At 47.7% G+C, this 13,017-nt stretch overlaps 1 protein-coding gene across 1 annotated transcript in view; it reads right to left on the bottom strand.

Annotated features, from left to right (window-relative positions):
* Nucleotides 1-13,017, bottom strand: part of MYO5B (myosin VB) — a 158,771-nt gene that overhangs the window by 125,629 nt on the left and 20,125 nt on the right. Inside the window, exons 2-3 of the mRNA XM_068422068.1 lie at nt 4,102-4,212; nt 431-602 (exon numbers count right to left, since the gene is read on the bottom strand). Coding sequence (XP_068278169.1) covers nt 431-602; nt 4,102-4,212 — 283 coding nt within the window. The remainder of the gene's footprint in view (nt 1-430; nt 603-4,101; nt 4,213-13,017) is intronic.

Below are 13,017 nucleotides of genomic sequence, written 5' to 3'. Positions count from 1 at the left end.
AGGGTGCAGCAAGGGTTTTTCGCAGGTTTTCAGCAGGAGGACCCACTATGGACATTTCTCAGTTGGATCGCGTCTTTCTGGCACATTGCTGCTCTCCAATGGTTTGCTAGGTCCTACTTTTTCCCCCCCACAGACTGCCAAGCACATGCAAAGTCGTCCTCAAAGTCATCTGACAAGATGCTCCCATCAAAGAGTAACATACAAGGACCATGAGCTCAGGAAGTTCACAGTGCACCAGCCCTCAAAAACTGCCTCTGGTTTTGCAACCTAAACCTTGTTGGCACACACTCGTATCTCCCAACTGCCCCAAATTCACAGCCCCTGGACCTTCCTCATGCCACAGCCTCTGGCTTGTGGTCTCAGGGGTTCTATGTGGACATGCTCTAACCCACTGCTTTCCAGGAGCCGAACGTGTGGCCTGGACACTCACCACAGTATGTGTAGATGTGGTTGGACTCGAGGAATCTGACTTTGAGGTTGTGGAGGACCGCGGGCTCGTGCAGGTAGCTTAGGGCCGTCAGGTCATTCTCTCCCACCAGGATATCTGGATTGCGCAGGAAAGGCAGCTCATTTCCTTGGAGGTCAATAGGATATTCGTAGAGCTGAAGGAACAGGAGAGGAACGCATGAGGAACAGGAGAACACAAGAAACAACAGCTCCTTTACCATCTTATAACTTATCCGAGCATAACTCCATCCTGATACTATAAAATACTTACACCTCCTGCTCTACATGAGATGAAAGCCCCTTTATGCTAAATGCTATAGGGACCTGGGTGATACCTACCAGGAGACAGGTCATCCCCTTTGTAAACGGCTTTGAGCTGGCCAACAGATGGTCCTGAGGGACACAGATGGTCGATTAACACCAACCTGAGCATACCTGAGTTGTTTTCAGGCCAGCCTTTGGGCAAATAGCCTTCAGCCAGCTCTGAGCAGTAACAGGTACCATATAGAAAACCATAGCTTCATCTTATCTAAACATCTTCATGCTCTTTGAAAGGCAGCCTCGTTTCAAATGAGACCATATTCTTCCCCTCAGAGTGATTTCTCAACTCATTTTTAATTCAAGTTACTTTTATCCTCAAAACCTCACACCCCTTCAGGCAGCAAAGGACATGGAGAAGCAAAGTCCCTGCTGCTTCAACATCTGAAGAGCCAGGTTATGCTGTCAAAACATATGGCTGCCCATATGCTAACTATCTTTGACTCATCTCCAAATGAACAGCAGAGCCACCAGCTAAAGAAAAAGTGTATTTTATTTTTCTTTACAGTGGAGGAAAAAAAAATAATAATTGCCTGTGATGTTGCTTCCCATGGGGTGTCTCAGGAAGGGGTCCCGATGCTCAGCTCCCAGCAGAAGGGAGGAATCCCAGTTTGCAAGCAGAAGGGCACCACTATCATTGCACTGGATCACAAACTGCACAAGAAAAGCTGACCCGAGGGCACAAGGACAGGGTCACGCAGCACGTCTGAAAACCCCAGGCTTGTTTTATACTCCAATTCCACGTTGCCAATGCCAATTTGCAAGAGTTTGCACTCAGTCTCACGTCTTAATGGCAAACACACCAGGGATCCCTTGTGATGTTTAAAAACCAGCTCTCCATTCAGGAGTACTCTTGCATACAGAGTATAGCCAGAAACCACAAAACCCATGAAAATTCACTTAAAAGCACAAGGACAAAAGAGAAGCACTAAACATAGTTGGGTAATGCATGTTGGTTGACAGGAACAAAAGGCTTTCAACAGCTTCAAAACCCCCGAAGATACGTACGCTCAGTATCTCCATCAGATGCACACGTGCGCTGCTCCCCTTCCCCAAAGCTTTTCAGCCCAACATGACTTGGGTCTAAGCAGGGTTTCATACAGAAGACCATCAAACAGAGGTTTCTGGGAGCACCCACCATAAGCAGTGGTCTCTTGCACAACCCCAAAATGAGATGTCCCTCTATTTCACCATGACAACAATATGCTTACTAAGCTACCATCTACAATACCCAGTAATCCTTTAATCTCCTTGTACTTTAACGTTGCTGACCCTAAACACAGCTGTATGAAAAGGCTAGACCTTGCAGGACTTCTTAGCCCCTTGGGTTTCCAGGGAAATATCCAGATTAAAGAAAAAAAAAAAATATTCCCCCTTCAAGTACTAAAACTGCTCAAGATCTCAACCAGAAAAGAAGGACGGAGGTTGTAGCACTCAGCAATATGTGCAGATGTTCTTTGGCAGCCCGAGCACCACAAGTGGTGGGAAGGAGCTGCTGTGGATGAGATGGGTGCCCACCTGCACCAAGGCACCCCAAAAAGGGTGTCCACTAGTGCTTCTCATGAAACCTGCCCCAGAGTCGAAGCCTGTAGTGCTTTTCACACCCATCACGGGTCCCTCACAAAGGCTTGAGCATTGCTTCTTGGTTTCTCCAAGGTTTCTACTGTTTTGCCTCAGGAGCAAAAGTATGTAAAAAACCTGCAACGAGGGTCATCCCTGTGGCATTCGAAGCCACTGGGAGGCAGGGACAAGCCGCTGCATGGAATGACTGGAAGGGTGGAAACACACCTGACGTGAGCATCATGCTTGCAACGGGAGCACAAAGCATCATGTCATTAGAGAGAAGATGTGCTCAAAGGATGACTGGTATGACTTGGAATAGAGACTGATAGACGCAGGGTGGTGAATCCCGGAGGTCCAACCACAGGGCTACTGGGCAGGGCTACCAAGAAGCAAAGGGCTGAGCGACTCAGGGTCCTACAAGAACATGCCTAGTGCTTCCAAGCAAGTGAGGTGGCATCCATGCACCTCCTCATCCAGATCTATCACCACAGAGGGAAAAATCATCTCCAAGAGTAGCATCATCTGTTCTTCACCCCCCTGGGAAAGCTGCCCTATGCTGGAAGAGCAAGTTGGGGAGGACAACGAGCACAGCCAGGGCTGACCCTGGCAGAGCCAAGAGCCCCATGCACGGGGTGCAGCTTTCAGCACGAGTGACTTCCCTTTGCCAACCTGGCATGTTCACCTACTGCAAACTCTGAAAGAAGAATTGTTTTGATGAACAGCCTAATCAAGCGTGTCTCATTCCTGTTCTCCATCTTCTCATTAAGTAACAGGGAGAAAACATTCCCTGCAGTATGGAAATGGTGGGCTGGCAGGGGACATGAATTACTCACCCTCCTCGGAGCTTTTTCAATTTGGAGAAAGTGGCCTCTATTAACTCTTTTAATCAACAGAGCGGATCACCCTCTACATAATTAAGGAAACCCTACCTGCTCAGTGAAGAAAGCTGGTTTAGGTGGAATTCTTCATGAAAAATACACATATTCATCCTGCTATACCAGGCACCACACGTGGGAAACGCACCTCACAGTGCTCCCTTCCCATAAACCACCTGAATTTTGCAGCTGATGCAAACGCCACAGTTAACTTCATCTGCAACCCACCCGACATCTCACCCCACGGGATTTTTTGTGCAGGACAGAAAGCAGCTGCTCTTCCCCAGCCTCCGTCCTGCTTTGGGAATGATGTCGCTGGCTGCACGCACACCATCAGCCTGGGCTGGTTCATGCAGTTGAAAGAAGCATTTGCTAAAAATTATCTACATTTACATGAGTTTCTCATTTTTGTCTTTTAGAGCTTTTTTTTATTTTTTAAAAAAAATGGAGAAAAGGGTTTTACATAAGGTTATACTTAAAGAGAAAAACTAAGGCACAGAGAAAGCCGTTGCACTGCTCTATGACATTTTCTCACTGGTACCCACGTTTGAGTGGATGCCACCAGCCGCGCTCTTTCCAATTTGTTCAGCAGCAAAAACCATGAGCTGGTATTTCTAACGTGCTGCCTCTATTAAAAAAAAAAATGTATTTCTGATATCACAGACTATTACAACTTTGCCAGGGGATGAAAAGAGATGAGAGAGGTCACGGGCTCTTCTCGCAACCTACTTTAGCTCAAGTATCTGGGGAGGGAGCGGGCAGGGAAAAGCTGGAAGTGCTAAGGCAATAAAACACATTTTAAAATACTTCCTAAAAAACATGAGACGGCTCAGGCTTCTTCACACGTTAATTTGAAGCTTTAAATTACTGAAAAGAATAACGACGTTCAAAAGCTTACAGTTTCATCTTCAAGTTTCAGATGGAGGCTTTTATCTCCCTCTTTGTAATCCTTGATAATTTCTGCCGATCTCCAAACTTCATCAGGGTCAGGAATCCAAACCCTAGTGTACTGGAGAGGGGGGAAAAAAAAAGAAAGAAAAAGTTCAAACACAAGGAAACCTCAGGAAATTAAATCATAAATAAACTAATTTCACCACGGATACAATCCCATACTCATTGTGAAGTCAGTGCAGCTAAACCATTTATTTCAGTCCAAAAAAAAAAAATTCTAATTTTAGGTTTTGGGGTAAATTATAGACCAAGAGTCTGATTTTCAATCAGACTTTCAGTCAGGCTTCTCTCGGACAACGTGTACACTGGCTTGTTACCAGTGTAACGAAGCAGGGTACAGACTCCAGGTAAATGTGAAATTTAATTTCCCTGGAGAAAAAAATCCAGCCTTCTAGAAGGTTTTATGAAACAACACAATTCCCCCTAGCAGACCGGACAGCAAAGCACATTTCTTCTGCACAAAACAATGACAGGCTGCTCCCCGCAGAGCAAGCCCTAACCCAAATCCACCGTCATGGAGCTAAGCAGGCAACAGAAGACACCAAAGCCAACTTCTTCGTTTGGAGGTGAAGCTGCAAACAGGCTTCAAGGCTCCAGAAAAATGCTTAGACACAACATTTAACCTTTTTAGCATCTCGAAAGTTCAGGCCACCCTTATGTCTCCGAGAGGAAATCCCAAAGATGGACCCGTACAGCCCAGCCAAAGTGTCCATGAAAGGATGAAACCCATGAGTGAGAAGCACCACTCACACGTAACGAGATTATGGTGTTACTCAGAGCCACAACACCTCCTGCTAAGGAGATTTAATTTGCTTTTGTAATGCAGGGAGAAATACTCTTGCCCAGGCTGCGTAAAAGCACCTCCTCGTGCCGAGCAAGTACCTGTCACTGTGCTGAGACCTCCAGTACTTGCTCTCAGGAGTTGGGACAAACGCCTTGCAGACCCAGCAGTAACACTGCAACCTCCATGCATGGGTTTCCCTCACCCTCTACATCCACCTTTCTTTTTGCCACAGCAGGTACCAGTTTCCCTTCTCATGGGGCTGCCAACGCACGGTCCTGAGAACAAGGAACCCAAAACTGCTCCATCCTTGCAAGGGGTCACCTTGAGTCAGGCTTTTTTTTTTGCTGGACACAGTCCCATAAAGCCAGTCTGATGCTGGACTCAGCCAGCCAACACCGAGTCAACAGGAACCCTTCAACGATCACTTATTTATTGGCTTTTTTGGGGGCATGTTCCCCCCCCAACTCTTCCTGTTGATTGAATTAAGATCTATATAAACTTATTCTTAACACAAAACACAAGGTGTTGGGGGAAACCACAGCAAATCCACGCGACACCAGCACTGTAGCACCAAAGATGGCTTCGTCCCTCATCTTAAAACCAAACCCCCCGATGCACAACAGCCAAATAACGCTTGGAGCAACCCAAGAGTTAAAGCAGCAGCGGCCACCTAAGAGCCTGCTCTGCAGCTGAAGAGCAATAGATTTTTATGTGTATCGTGTGTAATTAGAGTTGCTCAATAGCCACAGCAGCAGGAACCCTTGGATGTTAATGGAGCTAAACCAATATAATGCCAGAACAGCAGTTTTATCAGGGAGGGGGAAAAAAATAAATGAAATAAATAGACTTTTCTCAGCACACCACCTCCAGCACCCCACAAGCTGTCAGAGCTTTCCCTGCTATGAGGCTGCCATGAGGAAGGGACCAGTTTGGGACCCCCAACCCAATCTCCCCTGTCCCCTCAAGCAGCATTCCAAGAGACGTAACATCCTTGCAGCACGGCCAGGAGCCCCATCTTTGGTCGGACCATGAAACAAGGAGTAGGTGCAGCTGGTGAGATGGCGGTGCATCACTCAGCTTTCCTCATGCCCTGCACCTCACCCCAGTTTCTCCAGGCTCCGACACTATGGCAGGGGCTTTATGGACCACTGCTGCAGCTCTCACCACTCCTGCAAAACATCTTGCCTGCCGTTTCATCCCCAACACCGTGGTTTCAGCCGGTGCCAGCTCTCCTCTGGCAGAAGAGAGATCAAACACGCTCTAGAAATGCCCAAAATAGCCAGGGATCAGGATGTACCCAGCTCAAGGCAGCCTCAAAAACAAGATGTTGCTGGTCTTGGCTGGAGTCCTGCAAATTCTCCAACCTGCGCACAGGGCTGGGCTGAGCCATGGACCTGAACCCAAAGCAACCCAAAACCTTGTGCACATTTCGATGGATGAAATTTGGGTCCACTTCCAGCAGCAGTAAAAGGTCACATTGGCCTCTCTCAGCAATTCATCACCAACCACAGCCAGTAGCCATCCACCCAGGTGAGATGTGGGAACCACTGGCAGAAGGTAGCAGGTCCAGCATCCACTATCCAGCGATGGACTTACAACCTGGCGGCGAAAGACTTCACGTCGCATCAGCCATCCCAACCACAGAACTACAGAATTTTAACAGTAAAACTTATTTTCCAAGACTCTTTGAATACACACACGTGCAAGAGACCACACAGTACAGAAGGCAATAAGACACGGGTGTTTGCAAGGTCTCAGGAGCCTTCGGGGTAACTCGTTCCCCGGCTGGAAGATTCTGAATGCAAACGCTGCTCCAGCACAAGCACTACCCCCACCCAGAGCTTCCCGTCCTACTAAATAGCTACGGGCTGCCAGGGAGAATAGGCTGTTATGAATGTATTTCCCCAAGCATCTATAATGCTGTCCTCTCGTGCGTGCATGCCCACGCACATCCAAAAAGGGGACCACAATTTTTTTTTGTTGTGAACTTTCACCATCCTCCCCTCCTTGCTGTGCTCCAGCATAGATGTAAACCCTCCAGGCAGGGTAGGCTGCTACACAAGCCCACATCCAACCCTTCCCTTTCACCCATAAATCCCAAATATGTCAAACCATACAGCGTTGAAATAAAAGCATTTTGTCATTCTTAGATCTTTACAAAGCGAGCTTCAATTAAAACCTGCTGAGGCTTGGAGGCAGCCCGTGGTGGGGGCACACTGGAGCACCATGCTCACATCTGCTGCCTTCCCTGACTCCAGCTTCTGCAACCCACTCCCTCCAAAGCGGCTTCACACGTCGTACATTTGCCAATTAAATTCATACAGGTGAGAGCCACCACGTCACCAACACCATCCCCCAGGCACGTACCCACCTGGGCAGGAGGAGAGCATCTCTGTGAACCTCCACCTCCATAATCTCACTTCTAGCATAATTATTGCACTTTATATGGCATGTCCTGGCTTCGTTAGCTTTAACAACCTCTTGATCTTCTGGAGGATAAAGGGAAAGGGCAGGTGGGTCTGTCTTAAAGCATTGGGAGTGTAGGATTAGCCTGACTTCAGGCTCAGGAGACACAAACCTGGGCAGATCACTTAACCTCCTGACACTGCAGTGTCTCCATCCAGGAGGGCAGAAAGAAAAGCATTTCTTTAATCCTCGAGGATGCCTTTGAATGATGTGGCAGCATTGATCAGAAATAGCTCCACGTGCACCTCTCAAGAAAAAAAAATAAAATAATATGGTTTGTTTTGTATTTTTTTAAACCAGATTCCAAATTAAACCAAAGCAATTCAGTGCTCTCAAAGCCTCTTGCATTATTCCACCCAGCTTAAGCAGAAGCTTAATAAATTCAATCCCCACCTCCTGATTTGATTTAGATTTCAGCGGGCTGCCACTGCAGATGCAGATTAAAACCAACATTAAATTAGAAGAGGCAGGTTTTGTTTTGCTGTTTGAAAGCCCTTAGTGCCAGCCAAAGGTACTCCCAGAAAACTCCGGGAGATGGGCTCCGTGGATGCTCCAGCGTGGTGGGAAGGGATGCTGGTCTGCACCGAAGGAGTTACATCAGTAACCTTCCATTAAATTGAGTATAATTTTCCATTAAAATAAGAAAAAAATGCTTAAAAATTAGCTATCTCAGTTTAGTCTGGGGTGTTTGGTGGTTGCAACAGTCTTCATGGCAAGCTGGAAGTCAGCAAATCCTCCATCTTTATTATTATTGTTTTTTTAATCCCCTGAGTTATTTGAGGAATGGCAATACTCACAGCTGACCCCGGGAAGTTTTCATTGCTCCTGGCTAAAGGGCACTTTTCCAGGGGCATCCTTCCAACAGGACCGCAGCCAGAGGGAGGGCATGGCAGAAAACCCACAACACTGGCGATACAACAGCACCGACCGCCTAAAAATTAGGAATTCGGTAACGAAGATTTAAGATATAGTATCTCATGACCAAGGTGTGTCCACACAGGTTAAGACAAACTTATGAAGGACTTTAGAGGCAGTGATGTGCACCTTCGAAAACCAAAAGCAAACACACAAATGCCAGCTGAGGATGGGGTGAAGATTGGGACAAACATCTGCATATTTTAATTCATAAACTAAGCACACTTCTATTTTTCCTCCCTTTGCAGTGGGCTTATTAGCAACCTCATTATACACTGTTCAAAGAAATAACATGGTTCAATATTACTGGCTGCTCTTGAAGAAGACAAAACACACATATGAAAGAGGAAACAGCACGAGCTTCAGTCCTGGCTTTCCCCAGAAATATTTACATTTATATATACAGCATGTGAATGGTTAAGCAGCTTACTCTGAAACAGTCCAATAACCACCCTTCAGCTCCCACAAGCCACATATTACTAAAATTAAAGTTTTCCCAAACTTTCCTTTTCCCAAACTCTTCCTTAAATTAAAACAGGTCATACCAGGCAGCACAATTCAGGGTCTGGGTATCATTTTTCTTTTCCTTTTGTTTTTTATTTTTTAAACCACTATCAAAGATAACTCCACAGAGATAATTTAAAGATATTCCTGCAGCAAAAAAAAACCAAAACAGAGGACTCTCCTTGTAGCACTGTGCATGGATGCTAAGAGCATCCCCTTCCAGCTCTGCACTAAAGCAAACGAACTTCTCTTCATTAATTTGCACTGGGTGTGCAGCCCTGGGCTGAACTGGGGTCACTGCCACGGGTGTTTCTCCCTGTCTGCCAGCATTATGGCCCACTGCAGCAGGATCCCACGTCCCCCATGATTAACAGGTGGTTATTTATGGTGTTATTTAGCTGTGCTAAACATGCTCGTGCAAACCACCGTGCTTGTCGGTGCTGGGAAGAGCCGCCCAGATGGGTGCTGCCAGCGGGAGGGTGTGGAAAGGCACCGGCTCCACGGCTTTTCTGGGTGCCTGGCAGCCTTAAAAATCCCTTCTGCCCCACTTGGCAGTGACTCAGGAGAAAAAATCTGCTTTGCCCGTGACGCAGCAAGGCACAGGCGAGGCGCTTCGGCAGCAGGGCAAAAACCTCTGTTAAGGGACTTGTGTATCATTAACCTTTTCATTATTATTTACAATATTGAACAGCAGGGCAGATGGCAAACCATAATCCTCCCTTTCCCATCCTCCAAATGAGATTTTCATCCCAGGAGCGATTTCTCCCCTGCCCAACAGACAAGCAAAGCCCATATTTAGGTCAGAGCTCCCCAAGCTGTGCCGTTGACTCCTGCATCTCACCCCACGCCGGCTTCTCCGTGTGCTGCCGGGTACCACCAGATGGCAAATCCTCACGGGGGGTCAGGAGGGGATGGCAGAGGGTTTCACTGCTGTGGACAGGGATGCTCTGGTGTTGCACTTCTCTCCACGGCCCAATTTCTGCAGTGCCGGTACCCGATGCAAGAGCCCAGCATCCCCCAGCACGTCCAGAGGGCATCCACTCCCAACAAGGATCTCTAATAAGAAAAGATCCACTTCTTCCTCACCATAAAAACCCCAAAAAGGCTGCAAGGAGAGGTCATGATTGGCAAATCAACATTTCAACACACAGCAAGGGATACATACTACCCCTACATAAGGCTCAAGGGGTAGGGCAAAATAAAAATAGGTGTTTACTTGTTAAAAAAAACACAGAAAACAGCATTTTAAGCTACACAATGTAAATGTTAACATGCTGAGAGTGTTAAATACAAAGGGAAAGACAGTGGCACGCTGCAGAAACATCTCTAATTACTCAATGTGAGAACGAGCAATTTATGCGTTTCTCGGAGCTGATAAAAAACACAGAATCACAGAATGTCAGGGATTGGAAGGGACCTCAAAAGATCATCTAGTCCAATCCCCCTGACGGAGCAGGATTACCTGGATCATGTCACACAGGAACGCGTCCAGGCGGGTTTTGAATGTCTCCAGAGAAGGAGACTCCACAACCTCTCTGGGCAGCCTGTGCCAGTGTTCGGTCACCCTCACTGTAAAGTTTTTCCTCATATTTATGTGGAACCTCCTGTGTTCCAGCTTGCACCCATTGCCCCTTGTCCTGTCAAGGGATGTCACTGAGAAGAGCCTGGCTCCATCCTCATGACACTTGCCCTTTACATATTTATAAACATTAATGAGGTCACCCCTCAGTCTCCTCTTCTCTAAGCTAAAGAGACCCAGCTCCCTCAGCCTCTCCTCATACGGGAGATGTTCCACTCCCTTAATCATCTTCGTGGCTCTGCGCTGGACTCTCTCTAGCAGTTCCCTGTCCTTCTTGAAGTGAGGGGCCCAGAACTGGACACAATACTCCAGATGCGGCCTCACCAGGGCAGAGTAGAGGGGGAGGAGAACCTCTCTCGACCTGCTGACCACACCCCTTCTAATACACCCCAGGATGCCACTGGCCTTCTTGGCCACAAGGGCACACTGCTGGCTCATGGTCATCCTGCTGTCCACTAGGACCCCCAGGTCCTTTTCCCCTCTGCTGCTCTCCAACAGGTCTGTCCCCAACTTGTACTAGTACATGGGGTTGTTCTTGCCCAGATGCAGGACTCTACACTTGCCCTTGTTATAGTTCATTAAATTTCTCCCCGCCCAACTCTCCAGCCTGTCTAGGAGGACAACAAACCCAAACAGCCGGGGCCAGAGCAGATAAGTGTAATCTACACCACGCTTCGTATTCCCCATCCTCCTCGCGCTATCAGCACAGAGAAGGACCCAGGGAAAACACACAAACGCACACCCCAGACCATCCCCCCCCGCCAAGGCAGGGCTCCTGAATTTTGGGGAGCAGCTCTGTTCACCCCAGAGCGCTGCAGGACTCGCTGGATTTGAGCTAGCAGAGCACGTGCTTTGCTGATGCCTCCTAGGTACGGGGATATTTTCCTCCCTCCCCGAAGAGCTGTCATGCTGATAGATGGCTCCACGTTTCCCACCAGCACTAAATCTGCTCTATTTCTCTTTGCTGAATTTTATTCCCCTGCCCAAATTAACTCAGAATGATGATTTGCATAAAGCGTCACAGCAGCTCAGCTGCTCGGACAAGCAGCATCTCCAGCACTTATCCAGCGGCTCGTTAGCAGCATTTCTAATGAAAGAGGGGGTTTAAAAGCCTTCGGTTCATCATTGCACCAGCCTCACCTTACCAACAGCAGAGGTAAAACTGGCACGGAGCAGAGAAGGGTTGCAGGCAAGCCCCGACACCAAGCATACCCCCGGTATTTCCATCCTGAAGGCTTTGCTTTAATTAAAGGTGATTTCCAGGACTAATCGATAGTCTCACATGTAACTAGCAGCCAACTCGTGCCTTCCCATCCTCTCCCCTACCATTTCTCCCGCGGCATCTCAGCAGCGCTCGTTACTGCAGGCTTAATTAAGACTGAGGGGTTCAGCGTCAAGGTCTCGGGCGCACACGCAGCCCTGCTCTCACCACAGCAACGGGCTGAAATGCAAAATCCCTCTTGCAATAAGTCAATAGATGCTGCAAAACCGGGCAGAGCCCCAAGAACTTTGGGATGGCACAAAACAAACCATTTGGTCTTCATTTTGGGGGGAAAACAGTCCCCTCCCAGGCTGGGGAGCAATCCCCTCGTAGGCTGCGAGACCAGGATCTGCTCTGGGCAGTGCATTTTCACTTCCCAGGTCCTGTCCCATTGGGTACCAGGAGTTGGGGATCACCATCCCAACGAGCCACAGCAAGCACCAAATTTCTCTCCCAGGCCTGGCTCAGCTTTGCAAGATGCTCACCATTTGCTCTGCAAGATGCTCACCCATCATTGCCCAGTCTCCACAAACTGCCAGGAAGAGGGATGCTCCGCACACCCCCTAAATCACCGCAGAGTCCCTGGGGAAGCACAAACAGTCTGGTGCTAAAGCCAACCCAGATAATCGTGCACTTGACTTGCAGCTCCTCCTGGAAGAGCTGTAGGCATCAGGGCAGCAGCAGTTTGGAGCAGGGGGCTCAACACCCCCTTCCCAGGCATCTCCCCAGGGTCCAGCACCCATGGGATGCTCAAAGACGACCCAGCTCCTCCAGTCCTCGTTATCTCTTCTCCTAAGCCATTGATTAAAAAATTGCCACATTGCACAGGATCAAGAAAAAAATCCTTGACCTGGTGTCTAAGATGCATCAGGATGAGACCCTGTCTACCACAGTCCCAACTCAGCCATGCAGCCAGTGTTTTTTATTCCAATAAGGGTTAATGGGGTTTTACAGACTTGGGGGTTTTTTTTTTCTTTTTTAATTAAAAACCCCATGCAGGGGTCAAGTGTCTCCGTAGCCTGACTTTTACCAAACAGCCTGTCGTACTGCAGAAGTTAAATCCTTCCAGGCTACTTTCTGCAAATCCCTGTTGACTGGCATTAATTACCCTTCTCTCACCTAATTCTCAATTAATCAAAACCTTGAGCCGTGCTGTGGTGTAATCTTGTCTTCGCAGTCCCGTTTTCCAACTCCACATAAGCACCTTGATGTACATCAGCTGGATCCAAAAAATGCTCAATATACACCACATACATTTGATTATTAATAAAGCAGTTCTAAAATGGCCTTTGGGTTTTAATTAAGTAGTTAAAAATGTCCTTTCAACCCAGGTTTTCACAGTCCTCTGTCTGTA

Source organism: Nyctibius grandis, chromosome Z, assembly GCF_013368605.1.
Source record: "Nyctibius grandis isolate bNycGra1 chromosome Z, bNycGra1.pri, whole genome shotgun sequence".
Classification (NCBI taxonomy): Eukaryota; Metazoa; Chordata; class Aves; order Nyctibiiformes; family Nyctibiidae; genus Nyctibius; species Nyctibius grandis.
Note: the sequence above shows the minus strand (reverse complement) of the source record. Positions and strands in the feature narration are given on the sequence as shown.